At 49.6% G+C, this 24876-nt stretch overlaps 6 protein-coding genes across 10 annotated transcripts in view; 4 read left to right on the top strand and 2 right to left on the bottom strand.

Annotated features, from left to right (window-relative positions):
- The window catches only part of LOC117581479, a 9638-nt gene extending 7767 nt beyond the window's left edge, over positions 1-1871 (bottom strand). Inside the window, exons 1-2 of one of the 2 annotated variants that reach the window (XM_034268720.1) lie at positions 326-1871; positions 44-273 (exon numbers count right to left, since the gene is read on the bottom strand). In XM_034268720.1, the coding sequence (XP_034124611.1) occupies positions 106-273; positions 326-1687 (1530 nt within the window). In that variant the 5' untranslated portion in view covers positions 1688-1871 and the 3' untranslated portion in view covers positions 44-105. Of the gene's footprint in view, positions 1-43; positions 274-325 lie in introns of those variants that run through there. The other variant, XM_034268721.1, reaches the window with a different exon arrangement.
- Positions 1-6818, top strand: part of LOC117581477 (serine-rich adhesin for platelets) — a 29081-nt gene extending 22263 nt beyond the window's left edge. The window contains exons 3-7 of one of the 4 annotated variants that reach the window (XM_034268716.1): positions 4571-4649; positions 4718-5144; positions 5200-5761; positions 5821-5994; positions 6082-6818. In XM_034268716.1, coding sequence (XP_034124607.1) covers positions 4601-4649; positions 4718-5144; positions 5200-5761; positions 5821-5994; positions 6082-6192 — 1323 coding nt within the window. In that variant the 5' untranslated portion in view covers positions 4571-4600 and the 3' untranslated portion in view covers positions 6193-6818. Of the gene's footprint in view, positions 1-4570; positions 4650-4717; positions 5145-5199; positions 5762-5820; positions 6001-6081 lie in introns of all 4 variants that reach the window. The other 3 variants (XM_034268715.1, XM_034268714.1, XM_034268713.1) reach the window with 3 other exon arrangements.
- The window catches only part of LOC117581474 (maestro heat-like repeat-containing protein family member 1), a 23447-nt gene extending 8299 nt beyond the window's left edge, over positions 1-15148 (top strand). The window contains exons 2-9 of the mRNA XM_034268711.1: positions 8540-8739; positions 9354-9531; positions 9616-12747; positions 12802-13273; positions 13338-13541; positions 13603-14493; positions 14551-14653; positions 14717-15148. Coding sequence (XP_034124602.1) covers positions 8592-8739; positions 9354-9531; positions 9616-12747; positions 12802-13273; positions 13338-13541; positions 13603-14493; positions 14551-14653; positions 14717-14859 — 5271 coding nt within the window. The 5' untranslated portion in view covers positions 8540-8591 and the 3' untranslated portion in view covers positions 14860-15148. The remainder of the gene's footprint in view (positions 1-8539; positions 8740-9353; positions 9532-9615; positions 12748-12801; positions 13274-13337; positions 13542-13602; positions 14494-14550; positions 14654-14716) is intronic.
- Positions 15149-15380: 232 nt separating this feature from the next.
- Positions 15381-17270, bottom strand: LOC117581239 (aladin). The gene is made up of 4 exons (XM_034268225.1): positions 16690-17270; positions 16474-16625; positions 16044-16420; positions 15381-15812 (listed from the first exon to the last, which is right to left on the bottom strand). Exons 1-4 carry the CDS (start codon positions 17218-17220, stop codon positions 15472-15474), a joined length of 1401 nt encoding a protein of 466 aa, XP_034124116.1. The 5' UTR covers positions 17221-17270; the 3' UTR covers positions 15381-15471.
- A 53-nt stretch (positions 17271-17323) lies between these two features.
- On the top strand, positions 17324-19666 carry LOC117580770 (CXXC-type zinc finger protein 1). The gene is made up of 4 exons (XM_034267464.1): positions 17324-17426; positions 17485-17618; positions 17692-18331; positions 18404-19666. Exons 1-4 carry the CDS (start codon positions 17391-17393, stop codon positions 19391-19393), a joined length of 1800 nt encoding a protein of 599 aa, XP_034123355.1. The 5' UTR covers positions 17324-17390; the 3' UTR covers positions 19394-19666.
- Positions 19667-19766: 100 nt separating this feature from the next.
- On the top strand, positions 19767-24725 carry LOC117580769 (extracellular signal-regulated kinase 7). The gene is made up of 8 exons (XM_034267463.1): positions 19767-20395; positions 20495-20512; positions 21463-21576; positions 21636-22033; positions 22085-22300; positions 22363-22459; positions 22520-22956; positions 23033-24725. The coding sequence occupies exons 3-8, from the start codon at positions 21502-21504 to the stop codon at positions 24621-24623; spliced, it is 2814 nt and encodes a 937-aa protein (XP_034123354.1). The 5' UTR covers positions 19767-20395; positions 20495-20512; positions 21463-21501; the 3' UTR covers positions 24624-24725.
- The last annotated feature ends 151 nt before the right edge of the window (positions 24726-24876 follow it).

Genomic DNA, 24876 nt, shown 5'->3' with positions numbered 1-24876 from the left:
AGAAATCATGGAAAACAGAAAAAAGAAAGACAGTCGCCTGCCATTGTCTGTATTATTTAGGCATTTCGTTTACTTAAACTCGAAATTCGCTGTGTAAACTCTGGATCAGGCATCGCTTGTATCATATTGCGACATCTCCATGTTCTCCTCCAAGGAAGTGACGACCTGAACGTAGCCATGAAAGAATAATTGAACATCGGCAATGGGCTTGATATCGTCCTCAGCATGCTTAACACGGACAATGTCTTGCTTTCCGGCCCAATACTCCGAGAACTGCAAGAAGAATCTGTAAAAGTGCTCCATGGACTCTTTGCGGCACACTCACCATTGTGTTGTAACTCTCAACGAGTTTCGTGCAGTGTCTCAGTATGAAGGTCAATGGGTAGCCCGGATCATTTTCGATCCGCATGCGATAGATGCCATGCAGCAGTTCACCTGTCAGCAGGGCACCCTGAACCACATAGAACTCTCGCAGCTGCGGACATTGACGAACCATATCGAGCACCTGTTCGTTGGTCACATTGTGGCAACGGTCCAGGCCAATGTAACGCTGCACCTGCGGCAAGTCGAGGCCTTCAATGGCAACGTCCCAAAAGTCGCAATTGCCCAGAACGAGACTGCGAACGTGGGTGCAACGGCCCATGGCCATGGCCGCGAGGCTTTGTGCACCCGATTCCAGCCAGGAGCAGTCCATTTGAATGGCCTCAATGGCCTCGGACTTCAGTCCGAAGATTGTGTTCAGACAATCGACAGTCAGGCCGCTCTTCCGGCCGCAATGGGACAACTCGATCAGATGTTGATGGGGGCAGCCGACGAGGAGTTCGCGTTGAATGGCAAACATGCTGACGGGCACCGAGATGCCTTCAATGATGGGACACATGACCACGCCGCTAAGATCGAGTGGCGTATCGGAATCGGCCTTGATGTACAAATGCTTCAGAAGCCGGCAGCGCTGGAAAACGCCCGTCATGGCGCTCTGCGAGATGGTGCCATAGAGGGCCAACAGCTCCAGATTCTTGAAGCGTTCGATAAAGTGCACCTGAAGGCTGCAGAATATGCGAAGACGCCTCAAATTCTCCATCAGCTTGGGCAGCGAGTGCAAGGGCCATTCGGCGTAGACCGCACTGCCGCAGTTCTGCGGAAAGTCTCCCTCGTCGCCTGTGCCCAAATCCTTGGGCTGCAAAATCAGGTGACACTCCTCCACAGAGTCCAGAGTGGCAATGCCGACACGCTCCAGGGCCTGCAGACTATGCTGCAGAAATTCCACATCAAAGTACAGAGTCTTCAACTCCTTCTTCATGGCATTCAAAGACACCAACTGCTCCTTGGCGCGGCGCATGTCCAGCTTGAGGCAGCGAAGATCCACGAGCTTGGCATCCGCATGCCACAGCTGGGAGCAGACGGAGGGCAGCTGCTCGTGGTTCTGCGAGACCATCTTCTGATCCCCATTGTCCAGCTCGTTGGTGATCACCAGAGACTCAAAGTCCTGCTGCCACACACAGAGCGATGGGGAACGTCTGTTTGCACGTCCCCTAGCCTGACCACGAGAGCTCCTGCCAGAGTCCGACGGAGTCTCATCCTCATCAGGGCCCAGCTTGGTGTCGGGACTGAATTGCACGCGTCGCACTGGCGTCGAGGCGGAATCTGAGGAGGCTTCCACAGGACCAGACTCCTGTCCATCAGCCATGTCAAAGGAAAAAAAAGAGTTTAAACCAGAAATTGAAACGTAATTTAGAAATTAAAATTATTTTGTGTGTCGTGAGTTTAGTTTTGCTTTTGGTTTTATTTTCAGGCTAATATTGGGGAATTTTTTTTGTCTGAAGTTCCGATCAGTTGAATTTTGGAAGCAATACTGAGACTAAGAATATCTCTGGGCGTATCTACGAATATCTGGGAATATCTATGGCTCCTATGTTGTTATGTTGCCTGTGCTTAGATGTCAGTTGCCAGTTGCCAGTGATCGAAAAGGGCTAGTAGAAAGTGAGCGTGAACTTTCCCATCCATGCATGTTGCATGGTGGCAAGCTTGCATCTAATTATTGCACCTCTTGCTCAGAGCGCTGGGTCGCTATGCGGCGACGCCTTTTCAATTTTGCTTTTGTCGCTTGCACTTGAAGGTTGCCGCTGCCTCTTCCTCAGCCGCTGCACGTGCCCCTGCTGCCACTCGTTACCGTTTCACTCTCTCCGCACTGGGATTATTATGCTACGGCGGCGGGGTATGCCACATTTTGAGAGACTTTCTAAGAAAGAAGAGAAATAATAACATATGAAATATTTATGTACCAAAACATCGTTGCACCAGGCAAACGTTTACCAACACTAATTTACAGTATTTGAAAACGTTATCGCTTGTCTTTAAATATTTCTATGCCATTCCTTAAGCTAGGTAGACGCGAAAGTGTATACCCTCAGGCTGTGTGCTCCAAGATCTCACATCGTACCTTCTTTAGCTGTGTGCCTTTTCATGTATCTGTGTGTGTGTGTGTGTGTGTGTGTGTGTGTGTGTGTGTGTGTGCTTTTGTGGCTTGTGTTAATTGCAGTGTGGCGACCGACGGCGGCACTTGCTCCAGTTTTATGGGGCACATGAAAGTGCATTTGGTTTCTGTTTCTGTTGTTTTTTGTATTTTTTTAATTGGTTTCTTTTACATTTTTGTTGTGCTTATGAAATGCTTTGCATACTGCAGGGCCCACCGCAACACACAGCCTTGAGTCCAATTTCATGACTGAATATTTGCCCCAGGAGATTGCATTTGATACAAGATACAACCACAGATATGTGTGTGTGTGTGTGCTTCTCATTATCCCCCCAGCTGTGGGTAAATTGTTTAACGATGCTGATGCGATTTACATGCCCCACAGAGAACATCTCCCTCTGGGTGGGCTGGTGGGGGGTTTATTTATTTTGGGAGGGGGTCATTCGTTATGGTTCGCAAAACTTTTGCCATAGGCTGCAGCTTGAGCTCCGACTGCGGCTCCAACTGTGCCTGGAGCTGGTGTGCCTGCCTGCCTCACTCTCTTTACCTTTTTTGCGGGCATTAAACAATTGTTTGGGCTTTTGCTTTATGGCCCACTCGAATTACCATAAAAAACATAAAACATACAAGCATGAAGCCGAAGCAAAAGCCAGGCAAGCGGGCAAATTATTGCCACTGTGTGTTTGACCTTTAACGCCTCATGCTACCCATACGATTATGTGTGTGTGTGCCCTCCCCCCTCCGCTCTGTCTGTCTGACAAGTACTCAACGGCGTATACGTAATATTTAGCAGGGCTTAGCGGGGCACCTGCTCTGGGATCTGAGCTCTGGTGCCCTGCCTTACCATCTTATCAGCTGTTGTAATCGAACAAGACTCCACTCCACCCCGCCATTAACCCAAATAAATGGGAAAAAAATGAGATAAAACGTTTAACCGAAAATTCTCATTATCTTTTTGGTTTTTTTCTTAGCGTTGTTGTTTTTGTTTTTAGCACAAACAAATTAGGACGGGCTTGGAAGCTCTTTGTCTGTTTGTTGTTTGTTGTTTTTGTTTTTGTGGCTTTACGGAATCGCCAAAAGTCTGGTGGCAAACCGACAAACTACAAGTAAATTGTATTTTCACAGCCGCCCGCCCCGACACCCAAATTGGAATGCTAATTTCTTGACTACCCCACAAAATCTTCACACACAATGGGCTGGGTATATACGCTGAGCGATTGCCAAAGATTGTGCATAGTTTTGCCATTGAAATTCAATTTTAAAGTGGAAGATTGCTTACTGTCTCTTTCGTTGCAATTAAATAACAAATTAGACGAAAATGTAAAAGATTTCAATTTAAATTTAATTTAAATGCAAATCAATGGGAATTTATGGCTAAGGGAATTTAATGAGATAATTCTGTAAATAATTCGGAGAGACATTTCTTCATGTTTTAGAGACTTTTAAGTGCTAATTCAAATCATTCTTTCCATTCCATGCCTTCTGCTGCTTGCGGGGTATCCCTCAGTCGCTTACACTTTATTTTTTTTGCGTACTGCTTTTGTTGGCCAGAACAAAGGCGGCATAACAATTAAGCCCCAGAGAGAGAGGATGGCAAAAGCGGATGGCATCTGAGCGGTGCCAGAGGAAGAGCGTATGGAGGCACTGGAGTGGGAGATGGCCATTTAAGCCAGTTACAATCTTTTTAGCATGGTCCGAAATGTGTGGGCCGCAAGATCGCCCCCAAAAATGGTATGGAAATTATAATCCAAACGAAGATGCCACCAGCTGGAAGGAAGTCGTCGACCTTCGGCTGTGTGCGGCTTGGGATGCAGGGGTTCTCCCAGCTGCGAACCCCTAAAATGGAAACGACAACGGCAATTCCTTCTGCGTGTCCCCTGCTCCTCCGATACCGATTCAAACTCGTTTTTCTCAGAATGTAAACCAAATAAACCGAAAAAAGAAAAGCAATTTCGATGACTTCATCGGATAGTGGGGCACATTTTATGGGGAATTCGTGTAGTACACTCGGCCACACATTGTTAACCCATGTCCCATCCCATGACTCATTCTCTCTCTCTGTTTAACTCTCTTTGCATTTCCTGGGACGATCAACAGTCGTCGCAAGATCACAGAACGGATCGCATCATGACTTTCTATTGGTGGTCACATTGGTTCTGGATAACCTGCCTCAGCGGTAAGTTCCACACATAAATGAAATTACGCTTCAACTATGGATACAAATATGCTTTAATCCGCTTGCAGTTCAATTGCTGTCCAGCCATGTCCACACATATCCCAGAAGCCAGCAGGAGGCGACATTGCCAGTGGTGCGGCAGACCACGAAACTCTACCAGACGACAGTCAGCCAGACATGGTCAACGGCCACACAGAGCAACATCATGGACCTGACCAACAAGCCAACAACAACAGCAGCGGCTGCTGTGACGCCTGTGTATGCGGCGGAAGATGAGAATGAGAGTGAGAATGAGGATCAGGATGAGGAGGAGGAGGAGCAGCATGAAGATCTGCTGCTAAATGATGGAGAGGCAGAGCAGGAGGAGGAGCAACAGGAGGCAGGGACAGATGCTGTTGAAGTGGAGCAGACTGTGGCTCAGTACGAGTTCAAACGCTCAGCGGATTTTACCTCCGAGCAGCTAAACAATTTTACGAATTTTAGTAGTAGCACAAGGTAAGCGAGTCAAGGATAATCGGCTTCTGGCTGCTGCTAATCTTTTCTTTGGCAGTACAAACGCCAGCAGCGGCACCAACAACAGCAGCAGCACTTTGAAGCCTGCTTTGAACAGCAGCAGCAGTAGTCCAGCCACAACCACAACGACAGCAGCCAGCACATCCTCCACATTAGACACATCCTCCGCAGGCACAACAGCGGCCACAACAGCCACAGAGGCATCCACAACTGGTGTGGTAATGGCAGTTGCTGCAGCTGCAGCTGCCGCTGCCACAGTCACAGTCACAACACCATTGACATCATCGGCCACACCCTCAACACCGAAAATCAACACGGAATGGCTGTCCGATGAGCTGCTGGAGCATGGCGAGAAGGCGCCCTTCACGCTGGAGAATGCCAACAAAGAGGAGGAGCTGCGTCGCGCCGAGAGCGAGCATCGCTCGCGCAAGTCGAAGGTGCTTTCCGCTGAATATAAGCACATCAATCGGTACATTAACTTCTCCAGCGACACAAAGAGTTTGCTGACGCGCTCGGCCTCCGCAGCGCCCAGTGTAGCCGATGGCTATGACGGGGCCAACGATGAGGGTAACATTTCATCCGAGGCGCTGGCCATACAGGTGAGCAGATGGGCATAGCCTTTTGCAGATCATTTCTAAAACTTATCCCTTATCCCTAGCGCACATATTTCCTGGATGCAGGCGCCATTTCGGCCATTTGTTTTACGGTCTTTGGCATCTGCTGCACTGTGGGCACCATTGGCATTGTGCTCTACCGCCGGCGGTTTCTGAACAAGCCGCAGGCGCTGAGCGAGCCCGATTCCAGTGTCTATATCGATGATAGCACCATGCGGGTGAGTGTAAGGATTCGTTGACCAATAACCTGTCATTCCAATTTGTGTGCAAATTTCATGCTCCCCCTCTCTCTCTCTCAATTGCAGGACAACTCCGACGAGATGTATAGCCTGGACAATGACTCGTTTCTCAACTCGCTGGAGGCGATGACAATACAAAACTACTGGACGGACACGGTCAAACATACAAAGCTTTAATTTTCCACTGGGGCATACCCACACTCGCTCCCTTTCGACCGATTATTGGTTTCTCTTCCTCGCCCTCGTCCCACTTTTTTGTTTTGTTTTGTTTTTGTTTTTTTACCCTCTCTGTGGTGGCATTCCTTTGGATGCGCATCCTTCTAACCACATCATTAAGCATTAAGTAGCGTAGCCTCTAAGCGGGCCCACTCGGGGCTGGGTGTGTAATTGTATTTACTAATGTTAGGCACAACCAAAACGAGCAACTAGTATAAGTCAACAAACTACCAAAATTATGTTTAAACAACAACAAAACCTAGAACCTAAGTGCGCAAAGAACGATTTTTTTTGTTGATCTTCAAATGATCATCCAACTGTCCCCTCTCCATGTACCCCCACACCTACTGCTACTCCTACTCGTATCTATTGGTTAACTATTTTAATATCTATTTATATTGTTGTCTACCCATCCACACACACACATCTTATGTTTCAAACATCTAGACACACACACACACACACACGCACGTACATGTGTATTTGTTAAGTTAATGTCCAACAATTAAAACGCAATCATTCCTTCCAGTTTAGCGTATAGTGCAAAAACTTAATATGTAATTATTGTATTAAAACTGAGACAAGCATATACAGCAAATCAACTTAAACAAAACAATTGTTTCATTATACATAGTTATTTATAGTAGTAGTAACAAAAAAACCCCAAAAAAAAACACCAAAAACATTTACAGAAAACTGTTTACTGCCACACAAACAACAAGAACAACAACAACAAGAACAAATCCTTGTCAATTTTTGCTCATCGAATTTGTATGTATACACAAAAACCATCAACAAGAATGTTGCAAATCTGAAACTGAATCTGAAACCACAGACACGGTACATATAATCGATTAAACTTTAAATGCTAAAACATTTAAACTGCAGTTTTGAATTTGCCGCCCGAATGCGAGTGCTGCCAATTTGACCATTCTCATGGCTGCGTTACACCACTCAACAAAATCGAACTCAGTTGTCGAAAAAAATTCGAAAACATTTATGTTGGTTGACCTTTTTAGTTTTAGACTATGGAAAATTTTCAAAAAAAAAGTAAGTCGTGAAAACCAGACAATCTTTTGGAGAATTTATTGATACATCGGATAAAATTATAGTTTTAGCGCTGAGACTTCTAACTAGCTAGTTATAATAAATAGATGATCAAAGTCGAGGAAAACGGGTGAAGTTCCTGGAGAATTCCCACCACGTAGGATGAAAATCGGGGTGTTATTTACCTGGCGCCACTGTAATTTTTGAGACGTATTTACCTTTTGTCGACACCTTGGTTTTTTTTTACCAAGAAAGCTCCCTTGGTTTGTTAAGGGAGCTTTAAAAGCTCTCTTCCTTTGCGAAGGGAGTTTGAACAACCAATGAGAACAACTAAAGATAATAAAATATATGAATATTATTTAATATATATATTATATAATACATATTTATATAGTATAGACAATATATGGTTTATAGTATTTATTTATTTATTTTCAATTACAAATGAAGTGCTAAATAAGGAATATGGAATAAGAATAAATATGAATTAAATATGCATAAGTACAGGAGAGGAAGGAAGGATAAAATTTACAAATGTGCTAAACTATGGTGAGGGTAAATTAAATAATTATAATTATTGCATAACACCTGGAAAGGTTAATGCTGGGCGTCATTATACTGCATATGGGTATGGGTAATCGGAGAATTTGTTGCTCCTTGTATGGAGGACACACAAGAAAAATACTCCATTATAGGGCGGTTTATAGTTTAGCCCCAATTATGTTGTGAAGATAGAAGAACTGCCCATCAAACCACTTTAAACCACTCTCCCTTTCAGAAAAATAATACAATTTATATATTTTTTGTTTCGCGCGCTTTTTTTCAAACATTTTCAATGACATCAGTAACATACATGTGTCTCTACATGTTACATACATTTACATACTAAAGAAGAAGCTCCCTTGCTTCCAGAAGGGGTGATTTGAATGAAAAATTGAAATACAAATTTGTAAAATACAAGGTCATAAGGTATACAATCCAATATAAAAAAGTATTTATAATAGGCAACATTGATTCTTAAATCGGAATAAATTATTGTTTCAGTGGTGAAAGTCTTTGCAAGCTGGTAATATCAAATTGAATATCAAAATCGAGGAATATGATTTAAGACTACGGTATATTTTGAAGATGCAATGGTATATTTCGGTATATCTACGAGGCCCTGACGGTATATTTCATCGATAATTTCGCGGTCACGGTCACACTGCACTCAGGATAAAGCATAAACAATTTTACGTTTCACGTTATACGAAATCGCGTTGAATCTCGGCAAGCTGGAGAAGTGGAAGAGAACACGTAATTCCACTAAGAAGATGGACCCGCGCCACCGCAGTCCTGGTGGCGGCCCAGCTGCACCAGGCGGAGAGGGAGCCAACAAGTCGCCTGCTGGCAGTGCGGGCGCTGCTGCTGGTGCAACGGCTGCATTGTCGCCCCCAGTTGATAAGCCAACGATTCTAGAAGGTAATTCGCAATAAACAAAGTGTTGTGAGGCGCACTGGGCGTTTTTTTCCTATTGCTATTGCTCTCTCCACTGTGCCTTGGATTAATGTTGATTTGGTTGATGGAGGGGTGTACCCTACCCTACCCCTTTGTCCAGGGCTATAAATACAACTACGCAGTATCTCGGGCGCCAGGACAGCTCAGGACACACGCACAGGCACAGGTGGACTACTTTTGGTGTTTATTTTTAGGGCAGTGCTGCGGGGGGTGGGGGAGAAAATAACTGTGTTATCTTAGCTGCGTGCGTGTGTGTGCCGAACAGACCTGTTGACTGCCTGTCACACCCCCCCCGCCATGCTCTGATGAAATTGGACCAGTGGAAGCCATAGAGAAGCATCTCCATAACCTTTGGAGCCAACAACAACAAAATTATTTCACAATTACACCCACAAAATGTATTCGTATTCCGCTGCTGCTGCTGTGATTCACTCGAGCGAGTGCATGTGTGTACATGTGTATGTGCATGTGTGTTTGTGTGTGTGGAACACACGACTTTGAAGCAAATAGAATTCCCCGTTGCCCTTTTTCTATGTTTCGTTGTATCTAAACATGTTCTTTCTCTTTCTGTCTCGCAGGTGTGCTTCACAATATATTCGATGGTCTGACGGACAAAGACGAGCAGGTGCGTGGCGCCATGCAGCAGGCGATAGTCAAGATTTTGGAAACGCATCCGGAGCGTGCCACCGACATCCTCAGCGAGTATCGCGCAGCTTATCCAAAGATGAACGAGCACACAGTTGCAATGCTCTTGGAGTGAGTAGAGTAATCATGTCTTGCGCCTGCAGATCCCTCCAATAATCCAATCCCATTTTGTATCTCCTCCCCCCCTTGCTGCAGCTGTGTACGAAACGTGGTGGTGATGGATATCCCACTGCCGAATGCGGCAAGCCAGAAACTGATTGCTTTGGCCCTGCAGGAGCTGACACGGAGTGCGGATCATGTGCCGCTCATTCAGAATCCCGCCCAGCGCATTCTGGTGGCCATTGGCAGGAGCGGACACGAGGGCTGCTCCCTCGTAATGGAGGCCTTGCAGGCCCAGACCGGCGGTCCTGAGGGTGTGCCGCACTTTATGCTGATGCAGTGCCTGGGCCTGTTGGCCACAGAGAATCCGGCCGGCGTGGTGCCACACATCAAGACGATTCTGTCGCGCTGTCTGCCGCATCTGGGTGGGATCAGGCAGGATCACATAAAGCAGGCGCATGCCTATGCCATTGGTCGCTTCAGCGAGGCGGTGCTGGAGGAGGAGCAGCAGACCAAGGCCGGGGATGACCAACAGATGGCCATCAGCTGCTCCACAGAGATAAGTGTCGCCTACGATGTCCTCTTCAATCAGTGGCTCCATTCGCGGGAGCCCAAAGTGTGCGTTGAGATCCTCCAGGCGCTGTCCAGCATGTATCCGCTGCTGCCACGGGATCGCATTCAGGACCAGGCTGCACGTTTGGTGCCCCAGATCTTGGCCCTGTACAGGCGCAGCGTGGACCGCAATGCGGTGACACAGTTCCTGTGCTCGGTGCTCAAGACGAACCTCTCGCTGCACGCCCAGGTGCTGGACGGGGTTGTAGATCCACTCGTCTCGCATCTGTTTGACTTGGTGTGTGTCTATCCCGACTACGAGAAGCCGCAGACGGTGAAGGGACATTACGAGGTGCTGCGCTGCTTCCATCTGCTGGCTGGCCATCCCGCATACGGGGCCAAGATCATGGACACGCTGCTTATCCATCTGCGGAACAACAGCGAGCGTGAGCGGATCAAGTCGCTGCTCATTCTCACCCACTTCCTGAACACCTGCGCCGGGCACATTGAGAGCCGCCTGCCGGCCACCATCGAGTGCCTCAAGCAGCTCATTCTCAGCGAACGCAGCGTCAAGATGAAACTCACGCTCCTCAAGACGATCGTCGCGTTAGCCCAAAAGTCGCACATCCGGGACAAGGAGTTCGTGTGGTTCGTGGTGCGTCACAGCTGCCGCTACGGCAAGCTCAACCAGGAGCACGGCACAGCCGAGGAGCATGCCAATCTGGCGCTCAGCTGCGAGAACACACTCTTTATGCTGGCCTCCACGGTGGGCACCCTCGACGAGCTACTGAAGCGCGAGCTGCTCAACTATCTCGTCCTGCTGGACTACACCGACATCTGCGGCAATTTGGCCAAGTGTCTGGCCAGCCTCTTTGCCAAGTCGCCACACATCGAGTACGACATTGCCGCCGATGAGCTGCCACCTGCCGCTGAAGCAGCTGCAACAGAAGGAGCTCCGGCTCCCACTTCCACTTCGGGAGCGACAGCAGCCGCTGGCGACGATCGATCGGTGGTGAAGCGAGGGAAAGTGATGGTGCCGGGCGCAGAGTCAATATATGCCCGGTGTCTGGCGCTGCTGGGAAACCAGCAGTGCATCAAGCGCTGCTCGAATATTCTTAGCTTTCTGCGCTACTATCATCCGCAGCTGAACCCAGCGCTGGACAAGCTGTGGGAGCGCCGCATACCGGACCTGCTGCTGCACATCAACAAGGAGAGCGCGTACCGGCAGCAGCTGCACGACTTTGTGCTGGAGACGAACGAGTTCCTGACCGGACTCGATGAGCAGTTTGCCCATCGGCTGGCCAACAAGCTCGCGGATCAGATGTATCTCTATCCCATGACGCTGCCGCACTCCGAGTGGCAGCTGCCGGACGTGAGTGCCGAGCGGGGCATGCTGCTGCAGGCGGTGGCCCTTACCCTGCTGCAAGTGACGGACGTGGCGTGCATCCACACGAAGATCGATCTGATTGTGACCACCGCCAGGCAGGAGCGTCTCGACAAGCACGTGAAGCATGCCGACTATGAGCGCAGAATAGAGCCTTGTGCGCGCGCTCTGGGCTATATATCGCGCCAGCATTTGGGACATTTGATCAAGAAGCTGTCGGAGCTGGCCCAGGTGGGTGGCCGCAAGCATTCCACGGGCTTCTTCAGCAATCTGCACTTCATCAAGGACACGCACAAGGAGCTGGAGAACTACAAGAGCAACCTGCTGGTTGTGAAGGCTTTCGGCCGCATCATGGACGAGGCCGATCCGCTGCAGTCGCTGCAGCATCTCGACGACGACACCATGCTCAGCTTTCTCATGCAGCAGCTGGCCGTGCACAAGGATCAGACCATCATGTCGGCCATCCTCCAGACGCTGCTCAGCATCTGCAATCAGTTGATCGTCACCAAGGAGCAGCTGCCGGCACCGCTAAAGTATCGCAAGCAGATCATGGAGACGGTCTTCAGCATACCGATCGAGGCACCCTTCCACGACCTGCCCCTGCTGCCCACCATCCTCAAGCTGGGCACGGACTTCATACGCATAGGCGGCCCCGACACCGAGGAGTGTGTGGACGGTGGCGTCATATTTGAGATTGCCTGCAAGAACTTCTTCAGCTGCGCCCAGCAGCTCAAGATGAAGTTCGACTCGCAGGAGGAGGACGAGCGCAACAGTTTCCTTGCGAAGCATCTCAACGAATCGCTGCCGCAGCTGAATTCTCTAGTGCGTGCCATCGTCGAGCTGGATGCCTCGCCGGCCACGCTGGATCTCATCATTGGCATCCTCGAGAGCTGGACACGCGACAGAAACTCGGAGGTGCGCATCTGTGCCAGTCACGTCTTCAACAACACACTCGACGTCTACATCAAGTCCATGCGGATCGGCTGCGAGGCGCCCTCGAAGTTCAATCAGACGGGCCAGATGCTGGGCAAGATTGTGCCCCGCTGCATCGACTCGAATGGGACGGTGCGGCAGGTGTCGGTGGAGATACTGCAGAAGACGCTGGAGATCGCCTGCATCTACGAGACGCTGACCATAGCCAGCATCGACAGCAGCGCCGACTGGCTGAAGGAGATCGAGTCCATCAAGGAGCACATCATCACGGACGAGCCAAAGCAGATCTACGACCTGGCCGGCGACATAGCCAAGGTCATAGCCCAGCGCATCTCCAGCTTCCAGTATCTGCAGTTCTGGTGAGTCCAATCAAAATCCCAGTCGTTGCTTTTTGCTCACGCTCTAGCCCATAGCAAGACCCTGCTGCTGTCACTGAGGGACCCAGAGCAGAGCTCCACCATCGGGGCTAGCGTTGTGTTGAAGTTTTTCATCCAGCAGAAGGGCTCCGAGCTCTTTCACGCCATTCCCGATCTCGTCAAGGACAGCCTGGTGGCCCTGCAACTGTGCGAGGTGCCGCGTGCCAAGTCTGGCGTGCTCAAGGCTCTGGTGGCCCTCACAAAGCATCATCCCAAGCTGGTCTGCGCGGAGATGCTCAGCCAGGCGCTGCCCTACGACGCCCACATGGTGGAGTACTGGCATCTGGTCTGCAGCGATGCCGAACTCACCGGCCTCATGCTGGACAATTTCCTGCAGCTGCTCAGCGGCGCTAGTCTGCAGGAGGGAACGCAGGAATCAACGCTGGAGCGACAGCGTTTGGCCAGCGTTCAGCCATTTGCCATCTTTTGTGCCCTGCACGAAATGCTGCCATGCAAGGACATCAAAGGGGTGAGTGGCGGCATAGTCAGACCAGTCAGCCTTTATTTCATCCTTGCCTTTATTTCCCTTGCAGCAACTGGAGCTGCGGTTCGCAGATATATTCAGCATGCTGCTGACCTCGCTGAGCAGCTACACCAACGTGGCAGCACCGAATCAGCCGCCGGCCAACACCAGCAGCCCCGGCCAGGCGCAGACGAGCAAGTCAAAGTTCGGCTTTGTGCCCAACAAGGAGCTCATCAAGCTGAATCCCTGCCAGATAGCCCTGGAAACGTTCCAGGTACGTGTCTGGAGACTCTATTTTGTGGTAATTTGATTGCAGAACTTTCCTTTGGCCTTAGGCTTTTCTCACCAATCTGGAAATGGAACAGATCGCCAATGTGCTGACCGTGAACAATCTGGCGAGCAGCGCGGACTGGCATAGCTACATCGAGCTGCTGACACCCATGGCAGTAGGCTTGGGCCATCAGCTGCAGCTGGGCAGTCCACAGATGCGACAGCTGGTGAATTCGTTGAGCAAATACGTGGCCTCGCCCCACGATGGGCAGCGTGTGGCTGCTGTTGGGCTGTTTTCGCGCCTGGTGCCACTGAAGCCGGGCGGTGAGCTGGCCGGTTGTGTCATGATGCATCTGGGTGCAGCTTTGAGCGATCCGAATGCGGTGGTGCGCGGTTTGAGCATTCAGGGAATGGGCTTTGTGGGCCAGTTGGGGGAGCACGAGGCACCGAGGTACGAGGAGGCTGCCATTGCTGCACTGCTAAAGGGCGTGGATGATCCCGTGGGCGATTGTCTGATCAACATACCGCTGGAGAGCATGCGCGGCCTGTCGAGCATCCTGAAGGCGCTGCCCAACAGCCGTGTGGAGTCCTTTCATGTCTCTCTGGCCATACGCATCCGTCCGTTCTTTGGCAACTACTCACTGGAGATGCGCGAGGCGGCGATTATTCTGTTCGGCGATCTGTGCGAGGGCAAGCGCGACGATGGCAGCGTCTCGCCCAGCAGCTCATCCATGGAGGCGCTGCGGGAGCAGCTAATCGCCAATCTGTTTCCACTGCTGCTGCATCTCAGCGAGAGCGAAGCGGCCATAGTCAGTGCCTGTCGTGGCACCCTACAGCGTGTCTGTCGCCTCCTGAACGCCCCCCAGGTCATGGAGATGGCCCACCAGCAATTGGGCGAGGAAAATGGCCATCAGCTCAGCTACAGCAGCTTTGTCGTGGACTTTGTTAAATTGATTGTGAGTGGAGTGCACTTTCTTTGCTCTTTCTTTTTCTCAGTCTCTTGTCTTGTGCAGGCTTTGGAGCTGACTGAACACATTCAAGACTTCATCGACTCGTGCATGCCCAAGCTGCGCAGTCAGTGGCCAGAGGTGCGAGGAAGCGCTGCCATTGTGATTGGTAAGTGGAGGCAGACCGCAGACCGCAGACTCTTATGACCCCAGTAACAACATTCTCTTGCAGGCATACTTCACAATTTTCTGAGCGAACGCAATGCCCAAACGGAGGCGGTGGCCAGCAAGATGTCTGTGCTGCTCAAGGACGAGCAGGCGGCTGTGCGCATACGGGCGGCCACTGCCCTGGCCTACTTCTTCGGCGACATCTAGAGGGACCAAAATTGTTTATTTATTGTGCCACTCGCGCATGTGGATATAAAATTGATATTTATATGTGTATCCACTGTATGTTTATATTATGAATTAGTATTTCTCAAGTGTGATCCCGACTGCGCCACAAATTCCCGGCGTAGCCTCATTAATTGTTTATGTTGTTTCCGACTTGCAACCCATTATGTTTTATAATTATCTGTACATGTTATGTTGTTCAATCGAAAAATCACGTTATATAATTGCTATATATTACATAAATATATAAACCCAAAATATATGCTATATACGATGGTGTGTATATAATCAATGTTCATGTTAAAGAAGCAACTACCAAGATCACTCGACCGATGCGTCTACCTTGGGCAGCTAAGCAGGGAACGTTGTGCGTCATAGCTGACTAGAGATTTGAGCAACATCTTTGTTAAAAGTTTCCAAGCGGTGTGGGATAGAACACAGATTGAAGACAGACAGAGTTATGTACACATGCATTGCCCAACCATTCATTGCATTCCCACTTGTTTTACCTTTTTAGACTTTATTCACTAACAAACAAATGCAAAACTTAAGAGTACACACCAAACCATCCCAATGCCCGCGCATTGTTTACAATCAATCAAAAGCATAGTATTGAATGCGTCCAGAGGACCACGCAATGGTTAGCACAGTTTGATCGTCATCCTTGTACAGCGGCTGGAAGCAAACGAAACTGGGATACTCAGACGCAGTCTCGCCACTGAGGTAAAAGGAAGCCGAAATTTGCAGATCGTATTTTGTGATGAAGGTGCGAAAGATGGAAATGTGATTGGTGGACTTGAAGGTGATAACCAAATAGTTGCCACGCGGATCCCAGGCCAACTGCTGCACTGGGCCACCGATTAGCGATTTATTCTCGTCTATGCTGCAAGCATTTAGATCCGCTATGGGCAGCACCTCCTTCTCGTCCTTGGCCGCTAGAGGGGGAAAGAGATTTATTGTAAGTTGATTTAGATATAATTTTTTTAACTGATTTTGCAGCATTGTTGGCAGCAGTATACAGGCGGTCTGGAAGCTTAAGCAGCCGCCAACCTGTTGCTAACTTATTTACTCTTGGGCAGCCGCTGTTGGTCACAATCTGTCCATGACTCTGAGACAAACCTTTGGACCAGGCTGCCCTTAATTTAATTGCATTTTCATTAACTTACATTTCAGCATAGTTTGCCGAACAAACTGCAGACGATAGAGGATCGGCTCCGTTGTGCTGACAAAGAGCAGAAAGCGTCCGCAGGGCGACCAGCAGGCAGATTGGACATGTCCCACGTTGCCCACCGTCCAGCGCTCTGTGGACCAATGGTTGTGGCAATTCCACACACGAAATACTCGATCAACGGTGCCAGCAAAGAGCCAATCGTTGCCCGGCGACCACTTGAGCAGGGACCCAGGTGGGCCCAGTCGCTTGAGCGCCTCCATTCGTCCACTGTCTGGCTGCCAGATGATGATCGAGCGATCACCAATGGAAGCGGTCGCCAATAGATTTCCCTCCTTGTTCCACTGCAGAGAGGTGATGGGTAGTTTGGCAGGACTGCAAATGAAATTAATTAATCAGAATTAATGCTGATTGATTGATGCACTTACTGCTTAAAGATCTGACTGGGCGCATTGGTACGTCCCAAAATCATTGTGTTGTCCACTACCCAGAAGCAGAGACCCTGAGAGCAGCCGATCACAATTTCGGTGGCACTCAGTGGACGCCAGGCCATGCAGGTTATTTGTGTCTGAGTTGCGCTCTACAGTGGATAAGATTAAAGGTTTAGGGTTGACAGTTTCGCATGTGAAGCGACTAGCACTCACCTTTAGGACGGTGGTCGCTGCATTTGTGTTCTTGGTGTAGATGCGGACCACATCGTCAATGCCAGCTACGGCCAGCTTGAAGATGTGACAGTTCCATGCCATGAAGCGCACATCGCTGTCGCTCCAGTCCCTGGTCTCCACAAACTCGGCAATCCGATCTGCACTCACATCTTGTGCGTGCGGAAACACTTTTAGCTTGAGTGATGTGGCGATGCCCAGCAGCTGGGATATGTAGTCACCGGTTCGGCCTAGCCATGGAGCCTGTTCGCGGGTCGTTTGACTGCGTGTCTCGGCCAGCGACTCCCAGAAGCCACCTTCAAAGAAGGTGCGTATGATGCGTTTCAGCACACCTTCGTTTACCGGCACAAAACCCTGACCGCCGTAGAAACACTGCGCCGATGAATTGTGTAGCTCGCTCTTCAGATGTATCTTGGGGTAGCTGCTTAGTTCAGTAGTATAATTGGGACGGAACGACGGATCCGACAGGGCGGAAAACGGCGGGCATTGTTTCAAATTGCTTAATCCTGCCATTTACCTTCAATATCAAATGCACGCCAACCAAAATAATAAAAGTGCGGCAAAACTAAACGATGCATCGCACTATTCCAAAGCTATCGATACCATTGATGGTGTCATCGATGATTTGTTTTGCAGCCCTGGTGTTGTGACATCAGAGTTGGAAAGTTGTTAATTTTTCAGGCATGTCGGAAAAAAAGGATAAGAAATACAAGAAAAGCGTAAGAAAAGTAAATAAAATGAATAAACAGTAAATAACCAACCATTCCGCACCTGCAGCGGGAGGAAATCCGCAGAGAAATTGCCCGTGAGTTCGACTTGCCCGAACGCAAATCCAAGATAGCCACAATACTGAAGCAGGAGGACCAGGCGTACTGCATATGTCGCACCTCCGACTGCTCCCGGTTCATGATGTATGTTGAAAGACATTTGCATGCAATACCGAAGAAAGAGTTGGCAATTTGATAATCTTTTTCCAATCTGCAGCGGCTGCGATGGCTGCGAGGAATGGTACCACGGCGACTGCATTGGCATCACGGAGAAGGAGGCCAAACACATCAAGCAATACTTCTGCTGTCGCTGCAAGCAGGATAACCCAGAACTGCAGACAATATTCCGACTGGTGGCCACCGAGCGCGCAGCCGCCTCCAATGCGGCCTCCACCAGCGGCTCCCACACACACGGATCAGGTCCGCCCGCATTGCCTGCCGCTCCACCGGTCGCATCCCACCCCAAGCGAAAGCACAGCAATGCCAAAGAGCCCAAGGCAGGAAAGCGTTGCGGCACCTGCGAAGGATGTCGTCGCCCCAATTGCAATCAATGTAATGCCTGCCGAATTCGGGTGGGCCACAAGCCACGCTGCATCTATCGCACATGTGTCGCTCAGGCGGCTGCCGTGTCCGAGCCGCAGGCATCGGGGCCCTCAAGGAAACGCGAAAAGGCCTCGGCCAAGGCTCGCAAGACAAAGGTCGGGAATCGTGTGGCCAGTCCCGAAGTGTTCCTCAATCCCGAGCTAGAGGGAACGCGTCAGTGCCACGGCCCTGGCTGCTGCTGCCAGGCGCGTCCCCAAAGCAAGTACTGCAGCGACAAGTGCGGCTTTAATCTGGCGACCAGCCGCATATTCCAGGTACTCATCCCCATCATCACTCCTGCCTGGCCTGACACTCAATCAACTTTCATCCATTATTTTCATTGGCAGGTATTGCCACAGCGTCTGCAGGAATGGAACCTAACGCCCTGCCGTGCAGCAGAGGATAATCGCACTCAGCTTGAGACCATCCGGGATAAGCAATCGATGGTTCGCTTCGCTCTCGCCGAGCTCGAGAAGCGCTCCGACGAACTCAACATGGTGGTGGAGCGGGCCAAGCACAGTGTCATTGAAAAACAGACCGCAAACGACAATGGGGATGTTGAGGATGAGCAAAGCATGTATTGCATCACCTGCGGCCATGAAATCCACTCGCGCACCGCCATCAAACACATGGAGAAGTGCTTTAACAAATACGAATCTCAGGCCAGCTTCGGCAGCATTTTCCAGACCCGTATGGAGGGCAACAACATGTTCTGCGACTTTTATAATCCGGCCAGCAAGACCTACTGCAAGCGACTGCGCGTTCTGTGCCCCGAGCACAGCAAGGACCCGAAAGTGAACGATACCGATGTCTGCGGCGCTCCCCTCGTCGTCAATGTCTTCGATCCCACCGGACAGTTCTGTCGTGCACCGAAGAAGAGCTGCTTCAAGCACTATGCCTGGGAAAAGATCCGGCGGGCCGAGATCGATCTGGAGCGCGTCCGTCAGTGGCTGAAAATGGATGATCTAATGGAGCATGAGCGCGGCTATCGGCAGCAGCTCAGCTCTCGTGCCAATCTGCTTGGCCTCATGCTACACTCCACGTACAACCATGAGGTAATTGACGAGCTGGTCCGCAAGCAGAACGAGCAGCTGGCCGAGTTCGAGAAGCAGCAGCAGCGTCGTCAGCAGCAGCATCATCAGAAGGAGAAGCACCACAAGCACCAAGAGCACCAGGCACAGACACAGACACAGCCAAAGCAGCTGCCAGCTCAATCCCAAAATCCTCAGCGACAACCACTGCAACAACAGCAGCGACAGCAACAGCAACAGCAGCAACAATTACAAACGGATCAAAGAGCAAAGGCTGCAACCATCTACCAGCATGGTAGATGCTAGAGATTCCCATTTAGCAACTTCAATTCACTTTTTCTTCACCATCACCCTGGGCAACATACACATTTGACACTTGCCGCCGGCTTTTGGCTCTGGATAGAGATTATTTTCTTCTTTTTTTTTTTGGAGTGGAAGTAGCATAAACCGCGCAGAGGTTGCTATGCGTCCGGACAAGGGCCCGCCCATGTTTGTTATTGAAAACTAAGCATTAAAATATGCATTTATTGATAGCAACAACCATGTGTAGTACCATAACAACCATGGGTTGGCACACTTAACAATATCATTCACTCGGCTCTTTTATATATTTTGTAATTGTATTATACATTTTTAGACTACAATTTTGTTAGATCGTGGGCATCAATGAGTGAATTCATCAATCGTGAAATAAATTATAAGTTGATTAATCTTACCCGAAATTGTTAATTACCAAGCAAAACTAATACCATTCCATTGTGCATATGTTGAGTAAGCTGCAGGGTAAATGATTATATCCAGCTCCTGCGGGACAACCGCCTTGGGCTGGGCGGGCAACCAATGGAAACGAAGGGAAAGTAAAAGCACCAAAAGCACTATTGGATCCAGGGAGGTCGTGCTAGAATCGTATACGGCGGACATGGCTCGAGTATCCATTTGAAAATGTTCGAAATGAAAAACAACAGCAGCAGTAGGCGTGGAGTTTGCTGGCAGCTGAGACAGACATTTGACGTTTGTAGCAAATACAATTTGGAATTCACACACTGAACGGGACACACAAAAATATATTCACCAGTTTCTGTAGTCAATTCAATTACATGTTTTTTTATTGGTAAATTTGAAGCCCTACGTGCAAGCCACAGCCTGCAGGCGAGTCGCGGCATCGACTGTATCAAGAAACGAATTATATTTTATATTCCAAGACAACTGCTACTGAGAAATTGAAAGATGCGTTTGGCCCGCAAGTGAATCCAAAAGTCAATCAAGCCGATTGCCCGCGTTCGCTGTCTGAGGAGCAAAAGCCAGCGAGTGAGTTCAGGGCAAAGATAGTCCCCTCTAGGATCCCCCCCAATTGTGCTTTGTTTTCATTTTCATTTTATTTTTTATTGCCATTTTTTGCAATCAAAGAGCGACACAAAAACATCGGTGAGTAGAATTCTATACAAATTGCATTCTTTTTTTGACATTACTGCTGCTGCTCGTGCATGTCCCGTGCCATCTGCCTGCCTGCCTGCCTGCCTGCAAATTAATTTTCCAAAGAGTCTGTATAAGGAGTTGCCTTTAAACTACTTGTAAATATCTACATAAATACTCGCATGACATGCTCGAGGGCACTTGAGCGTCCGTCTGTCCGTCTGTCCATTGGAGTCATTGCTAGGACAATTCCGGCGTTCGCTGTCCCTGATCGATCCAACAATAATTCAGTTTCAATCAAAATTGTTTCACGAAGATGTATTAGTTTTCCCCATTTTGCCCACTTACGTTTCTTTTTGTTTGTTTGGTCTTTCTTTGTTTCTTTGTGGGGTATGCCCTACCAAGGGGATACCCTATCATGAGTTTTGTCAGTTACTGGAAGAAACCTTAAGAATAATTGTAGCCTGAAAAGTGGCACCATTATGGGACATATCCTAGATACTAGTTGATATTTAAGTTGGAAAAAACAGATATGGGAAGGGAGACATATGTGGACACTCTATGCTAAGGGGTATTCCAAGGGATATAATTCATGTCTGATTCCTCTACTCGTATGTAGCTCTAATGGCAACGATCTGCAAGTGTGTCTAAAGCTTCGACAACTCATTACATCTTCTAGAGTTTCGTTTTCATACATATAAAAATGTATTTATGTATGTACATATGTGGATGTACTTGACTCAAATGCCGTGTGCATATGAGAGAGACATCCATGACAAACACGCGAACCGCCTCCTTTGGGCTAGGACAGATTCCCCCCCGGCCCGGAGTTACACCGTCAGCCACTTGGGAACTACTCAAAGTCACAGCAACAATTGAGAGCAGCAGCAGTAGACCAAATGGAACTGCTAGAGAATTAAGCAACCAACCAACCAATCAATTTGTGGGTCTGGGCTTTCCAGCAGCAGCAGCAGCAGCAACATTCCTGAACATTAGTTCAAATGGCAACCAAAACGGAGGTTTTATCCAACTATGAACTGGATACAAGCGTGACGGAAATCTTCGATGTGCGAAAGGTAAGATCAAACGTAAACTCCACAGACTTATCCTCTAACTCTCCACCCTCCCGTGGCAGGCATTGGGCAAGGGCGCCTATGGCATTGTGTGGAAAGCGGTTGACAGGCGGAAAAAGGATACAGTGGCGCTGAAGAAGATCTTCGATGCATTTCGAGACACAACCGATGCTCAGCGCACCTATCGGGAGGTTATCTTCCTGCGCGCCTTTCGCCACCATCCGAATATCATTCGCCTTTTGGGCATCTACAGGGCCACCAACAATATGGACTTTTATTTGGTGTTTGAGCACATGGAGAGCGACTTGCATATAGTCATCAGGAAGGGCGACATTCTGAAGGATATCCATCGGCAGTTTGTCATGTATCAGCTGGTGAATGCCATGAAGTATGTGCACTCGGGCAATGTCATCCACAGAGACCTGAAGCCCAGCAACATCCTAATTGACAGCAAGTGCAGGTGAGTCTGGGCGAGGGATAATAATCGAATTCTGAGACTATTCCTTTCCAGACTAAAGGTTGGGGACTTTGGATTGGCTCGCACGATAGTGGCAAAGCCCAGCAACAGCAGCAGCAACAGCAGCAACAGCAGCAGCAACAGCAGCAGAGGCGATGGCGACAGTGACGCCAATGGCAACCGGGAGACAACCGAGAATGACGGCGTGATGTCGGACTACGTTGCCACGCGCTGGTATCGTGCCCCCGAGATACTCGTGGGCTGTCGCAAGTACAACAAAACCTCAAAGAATTCCACAAGAAAAACCGCAGCTTAATGTTTACTTTTTGCAGGTACACCAAGGCCGTGGATATGTGGAGCTTGGGCTGTGTCCTGGGCGAGATGATAACAAAACAGGCCATATTTCAAGGCACCAGCACCCTCAATCAGGTTCGACTGGACCATTAGTGTCTCCAGGCACCTTTTTAACTTTTTCCTTTGCCAAAATAGATGGAGAAAATATTGTCTGCCGTGCCGTATGTGACACAGCGCGATATCGACCACATTGGCACGAGATTCGGGACATCGCTGCTCAGCAGAACAATTCGCCGCGATTACCAGCACTCGCTGAATGCCATGTTTCGGGGCAGTAGCTCCAATGAAATTGACTTTGCCACTTCCCTGCTGATGCTCGATCCCAAGGATCGATTGTCGGCCCACAAGGCGCTGAAGCATCCATTTGTCAGCTCCTTTCGTTGCCCCTCGGCAGAGCTGGAAATGCGTTTGAATGTGAAGCCGCCGCTGCGCGATGATTTCCGCTTTGAGTTGAACGACTATCGCAACAGTCTGTACTCGATGATATCCACGGAGTTGACAACCTCACATCGCAGCAGCCGTTCCAATCATTCCAGTGCTAGACGCGATCTGCCCATCGGTGTGCGCATCAGGTGAGTGCCGACTCAGGCAACAGCCGAAACGCTTCCACTTGCACTTGCTGCATGCCTACTATTTCCCTCCCCCCAGTTCCGAGACCACTCTGCGTAAGAAGAGCGAACTGGAGCCAAATGCACTCGCGCTGAACAGTCCACGAATCATTCAAGGAAACATGTTCATGGATCCCCCGCTGCAGAAGCATTCCCACTCCCACACCCGCACCCAAGAGAAGATTCGGACGCAGACACAGACGCTGGACCAGAAGCACAATCCTCAGCATGGTGGAAGTAGGCGGCAGCCCCGCTCACCGCCAACCCTACCAATCCCGAAAGCAGAAGGAGTGCGAACCTCGCACAAGGGCCATCGAACGCATTCGCGTGTAACGCCAAAACTCGAGTGGGGCGAACGCCCAGTGGCGGTGACGACGCCTCGGATGGCAGCACAGGCGCAGCTAAAGGATAGGATTGAACGTCCAGTGGCCGTAACGACGCCACGGATAGCAGCACAGGCACAGTTAAAGGAAAGAATCGAAGCGCACGCACGAGCCTTTCTCGAGGGACGCAACGCGGCCAACAAGAAGACGCAAGGCATCGAGCTGGGTCCAAGTCCAACTGACTGGGTGGACCAGTTGAATCCCACAATCATCCCTGAAACTCTGGAGGCAAAAAAGGCTCGGGCCAAGGAGCGTAGCTCTAAGCAAAAGGCCAAAGCGGAGGCCAAAGCGGCGGCCAAGGCGCAGGCCAAAGCGGAGGCCAAAGCGGAGGCTAAAGCGGAGGCTAAAGCGGAGACCAAAGCGGAGGCTAAAGCGGAGACCAAAGCGGAGGCCAAAGCGGTGGCCAAAGCGCTGGCCAAAGCGGTGGCCAAAGCGAAAGCCAAAGCGGAGGCCAAAGCGGTGCCAGCCATTGCCACGCAGGAACCCATAATCCAGAAGGAACCGCAACGCGTAGAGGAACCGGTGCGGAACCAATTCCAGAGCCAGAACCAGATACAGCAAAGAGTGATGAAGCGTGAGGAAGAGTTGCTGAATGCCAACAGTCGCTCGGAGGCCAAAGCGGACCCGAAAATTGTTCCAGCCATTGCCACGCTGAAGCCCATCATGCAGAAGGAATCGCAATGCGTAAAGGAACCGGTGCAGAACCAGAACCAGAACCAGATACAGAAGAAAGGGACGAATCGTGAGGAAGAGCTGCTGGATGCAAAAAGGCGCTCGGACGAGACACAGCCCAGAGCTCAGAAGAGCCTCCTGCTGGAGGCATTGCTGCGACAGAAGCAGCGCCAAATGACATCGCAGTCTGTCGAACTGGATGCCAAAGTGCACGCGAATGTGGACACGCTCCAGGCCCAGCGGCAGAATATGCAAAAGAAGATTATCAAGTATGCGGCCGATACTGGGCTGACATTCATCACGGACACTTCCAAGCTCAACGCCTGGGATGACTCTGACGACTCGTCGTCGACTAGTTCCCATTCGTCAGACTCTAAGCATTATTTTACACGACAACTACGCAAGTCCTTGGTGCCAAAGCCGCTACCTTTTAAGCAATTTAAATGCCATCCCTACACAAATCATCAAGGAAACCGGGTTACGGATCTCCACGAATCAACGCCCCCGCCCAACACGCTCAAGAAGCAGCAACAGCACCATTCGGATGATGTCTTTGATGAATCGGAAAGAAAATAACAGGTGGACAATGCGAAAGATTTATTGGCGTATAAGTACTGGAAGAGCCATGGCAAATCGTTCAACGAACTGGAAAACACTAGAACTACACCGGGCAAACAGCAAACAGACCTGAAAGTGGACATAACTTCGGCGCTGTTTTCGGGTGCCTACTGCTAGACACTGCAACAGCGACACGACATCCAGGAGGTGGCACGTATCGAAGCCAATACGACTAAATGTTCAATTACCAGTTGTGGTTTTCTGTTTTGAG

The sequence above is a fragment of the Drosophila guanche genome, unplaced genomic scaffold, assembly GCF_900245975.1.
Source record: "Drosophila guanche unplaced genomic scaffold, DGUA_6, whole genome shotgun sequence".
NCBI classification, from domain to species: Eukaryota; Metazoa; Arthropoda; class Insecta; order Diptera; family Drosophilidae; genus Drosophila; species Drosophila guanche.
The sequence above is the reverse complement of the archived record's forward strand: the minus strand, read 5'-3'. Positions and strand labels throughout refer to the sequence as shown.

What these genes read in the sequence shown, in the direction of transcription:
- LOC117581239 (XM_034268225.1), bottom strand. Translation starts at nt 17,220, where the DNA reads ATGGCAGGATTAAGCAATTTGAAACAATGCCCGCCGTTTTCCGCCCTG. An exon ending in CAGCGACCACCGTCCTAAAG is followed by an intron (nt 16,626 to 16,689) that starts GTGAGTGCTAGT and finishes TATCCACTGTAG; the next exon opens with AGCGCAACTCAGACACAAAT. An exon ending in TCGGCAAACTATGCTGAAAT is followed by an intron (nt 15,813 to 16,043) that starts GTAAGTTAATGA and finishes TTCCCCCTCTAG; the next exon opens with CGGCCAAGGACGAGAAGGAG.
- LOC117580770 (XM_034267464.1), top strand. Translation starts at nt 17,391, where the DNA reads ATGTCGGAAAAAAAGGATAAGAAATACAAGAAAAGC. An exon ending in ATAAGAAATACAAGAAAAGC is followed by an intron (nt 17,427 to 17,484) that starts GTAAGAAAAGTA and finishes CCGCACCTGCAG; the next exon opens with CGGGAGGAAATCCGCAGAGA. An exon ending in GACTGCTCCCGGTTCATGAT is followed by an intron (nt 17,619 to 17,691) that starts GTATGTTGAAAG and finishes TCCAATCTGCAG; the next exon opens with CGGCTGCGATGGCTGCGAGG.
- LOC117580769 (XM_034267463.1), top strand. Translation starts at nt 21,502, where the DNA reads ATGGCAACCAAAACGGAGGTTTTATCCAACTATGAACTGGATACAAGC. An exon ending in GCACCAGCACCCTCAATCAG is followed by an intron (nt 22,460 to 22,519) that starts GTTCGACTGGAC and finishes TTGCCAAAATAG; the next exon opens with ATGGAGAAAATATTGTCTGC. An exon ending in CCCATCGGTGTGCGCATCAG is followed by an intron (nt 22,957 to 23,032) that starts GTGAGTGCCGAC and finishes CCCTCCCCCCAG; the next exon opens with TTCCGAGACCACTCTGCGTA.